Source organism: Mastigoproctus giganteus, chromosome 1, assembly GCF_048544385.1.
Source record: "Mastigoproctus giganteus isolate SK-2022 chromosome 1, ASM4854438v1, whole genome shotgun sequence".
Classification (NCBI taxonomy): domain Eukaryota; kingdom Metazoa; phylum Arthropoda; class Arachnida; order Uropygi; family Thelyphonidae; genus Mastigoproctus; species Mastigoproctus giganteus.
The window spans coordinates 134,377,282-134,380,628 of NC_143575.1; the positions used below are offsets into that span (position 1 = coordinate 134,377,282).

The 3,347-nt window shown below is 39.0% G+C and overlaps 1 protein-coding gene across 1 annotated transcript; it reads left to right on the top strand.

Annotated features, from left to right (window-relative positions):
* The first annotated feature begins 2,485 nt into the window (after positions 1–2,485).
* Positions 2,486–2,935, top strand: LOC150091149 (uncharacterized). The gene has a single exon (XM_090388202.1). The coding sequence runs from the start codon at positions 2,486–2,488 to the stop codon at positions 2,933–2,935; it is 450 nt and encodes a 149-aa protein (XP_090244328.1).
* The last annotated feature ends 412 nt before the right edge of the window (positions 2,936–3,347 follow it).

Consider the following 3,347-nt stretch of genomic DNA (forward strand, 5'->3'; position numbering starts at 1 on the left):
TTTATTTAATTTCCAATGTTGGTACTATTGGAAATAAATGCAGTGCGTGTCCACTTTTACCATGGAGTTAATGGAGAATCTGAAGTTAATGATTTTATGTGTTTTTGATGTTAAATTTTTTTTACCTATATGTATTGGGTAAAACATTTACCCATACGTATGGGTAAAAATATATTTTTACCCATATGTATGGCGGGTCCATCTACTGTTCCTTTCTGAAAGTTGAAAAGTGAGAATCTGAAATTAATGATTTTTTAAAATTTTATTTAATTTTATGTGTTTTGATGATTAAATATATACAGGGTGATTCACTACCAGTGTGACAAACTTGCAGGAGGTGTAGGGGGCACAAAGACGAATCGGAATCACATAGCATTGCAGGGTCCGAAATGCTTTCGTCATGCAGTAGAGAACGTTGAACAGGAGGTCGTGTGAACAGCGATCCCGCTGGAAGTCAGCATTTGCGACCCGGTTCCAGAGGCAGTAGGATGGACGAGTATTCAAACGTTGAACTGGCCGACATGCACCTCGCGTATGGAGCTGGAGCTGCGGACTGTAATGGGCGCGCCTCTCTGCACTTGTACCAGGAACATTTCCTGCACAGGCGTGCTCCTCATCATGCGATTTTCGCACGTGTGCACAGAAGGTTACGTGAGACTGGTTGTTTCACGAGAGGTACCATGAATCCAGAGCGAATGACAAGGATGCCAGACAATGAGGAGGATGTCCTACGTCTTGCAGAAGGCAATCCAAGTACGGGTAGTCGAGTGATAGGCCAATCAAGCGAGTAATCAAGCGATAGGATTGGTATTTCCCAATCCACTGTATGGAGAATACTGTCAACAAACCAAATGAGTTCATACCATGTGCAACGCGTCCAATCATTGGAGCCTGCGGTTTATCCACTCCGGAGGACTTTTGCAACTTGGTTTCTTCAACAGAAACGGTTCGCAAATGCTGACTTCCAGCGGGATCGCTGTTCACGCGACCTCCCTTTCAACGTCCTCTACCGCATGATGAAGGCATTTCGGACCCTGCAATGCTATGTGATTCCGATTCGTCTTTGTGCCCCCTACACCTCCTGCAAGTTTGTCGCACTGGTAGTGAATCACCCTGTATATTTTTACCCATAGCTATGGTGGCTGCATCTATCGGTCCTTCCTGCAAGTTGAATTTGTCTCCCAATGTTTAGAGACACACTTTTGTCTTTGAAAACCTGAAAAGTAATGATTTTTTTTTATGTGTAAATTTTCCAATGTTTTTTCCTTCTTATTCTAGAATGTAACGTTTTTATTTCCAATGTTTGATAATATTTGTATCCCAATGTTTAGAGATACACTTTGAAATCCTGAAAAGTAAATATTTTTATGTTCTGTACTGCTTTGATGTGTAAATTTATTTATTTACCAATACTGAATGATGACTCCATCTATTGGTCCAATCTGCAACTTGAATTTTATTGTATATATTTGAAATTTAATGCCTTTTACATTTCTAAGAGTAACTTCCCAAAGTTTAAGGTTATTGATTAATGGAAAAAATTAAAACATTTTTTTTCTAGTATCTAAGGAAAAAAAAAGACAGACAGACACAATATTTTACAAATAGATATATTTTTATTGACAAAAAAAAAAAAAATATATATATATATAGATATATACACACAAAATTACAATGTGGCGGTTATTGTGTTGTTTTCCCCAACAACAACAACAAAACCAACATCGGTTGTCAACCCCCCCCCCTCTTCTTTTTCTAACAGTAGCACTAGCAGCTTACATATGGTGCAGAGAAAAATCATTATAAACGCCACCAGTATTCCTGAGCGTCCTGTGAGTAAGGTATCTCCATCTGGTCTGGAAAAGAACAAAAAAAAACGTTAGAAGATTACAATGATCCTCGTGTCGTGGGAAGTTTTAGTGGTTTTAATGCATTACAAAAACATACAAAACTACCCAGGTGCGTCGTGAAAGAGTACTTGGCATCTTGTCCTGCTTATGTGAGACACAAACCTCAAAGAGTTAATTTTCCTAGAAAACAGATAATAGTTCCAGGACTACACCATACATGGTATGACTTAGCAGAAGTTTCCAATCTGTCTAAAGATAATGGAGAAGTATGTTATTTGCTCGTTTGTATAGATGCATTTTCAAGATACGCCTGAGTGAGAACACTTAGAAATAAAACATCAAAGCAAACGGTAAAGGCATTCAAATCAATTTTAAAGGAAGAAACATCATTTAGTCTTAACAGCGATCAAGGCAAAGAATTTACAAATAAAGATGTAAGAGCATTATTTAAGTCTCTTAACATTAATTTCTACACTACTAGGCCGGAAAAAAGGCTGCCATAGCTAAACGTTTCATCTGAACTCTGAAAGAAAAAAATATTTAAATGGATAACTTATTTCGAAAGTAAGAAATATGTGCATGTTCTTCCTGACATTTTAGCTACTTATAATCGAACACCGCACCGAACCATAGGGATGCCACCAGCCAATGTCACACTGCATAATGAAGAAGACGTCTACAGGAAATTGTACTTGAAAAAACCCAAAGAAAACATTCCTAAATTTAAACTGGGGGATGATCATGTCATTCTAAGCACAGGTTCTCATCTTTTCCGCAAAGGATTCTGGAGTAGATGGAGTCGTGAGGTTTTTACTGTGTCCCAAGTATTGAAGCGATGGCAACCAGTTGTGTACAGAGTCAAAGACAAGGCAGGTGAAATGATCGAAGGCACCTTTTCTGAGCAAGAACTACAACTTGTTAACCTCCATGACACATTGTCTGCCGACGTCTATCTTATTGAAAAAGTACTTAAGGAGCGACGTGTGGATGGAGAACGTCAATTACCTGTTAAGTGGTTAGGATATCCAGCATCCTACAACAGCTGGGTTCCAGCTAAAGATGTTCTTCTTAGCCCTACCAAGTAATGCGTGCATGGATTTCCATCTCCAGAATACAGTCTAATTTTACTATTGTCTTACCCGATGCTATAGCTCTCAATGGCAAGTGGGAAGTTGCATTGGCCGAAATCCACATTCCTAATTCCTGGAACAATATTTCCGAAGGCTAGGCTGAGTTTGCAACTTTGCAGAAAGAACCAACACCCAGGAACACAGAGGTTTACATGCTGGATGCCGAGTACGAAAATTCGACTAAATTGATTGACCACTTGTGTAGTCTTAATGCCAATTTAGAGCTCCAAGTAGTAGAGACAGAATTCAGGGTGAGATTCACAATTAACGTTAAGAATGGCAGTGAGTTGCGTATGGCTTTCCGAACTGCCGAAATTCTAGGATTGGTCCCTATATCTAAAGCAAGGAGCGATGTTGTTGACAAATA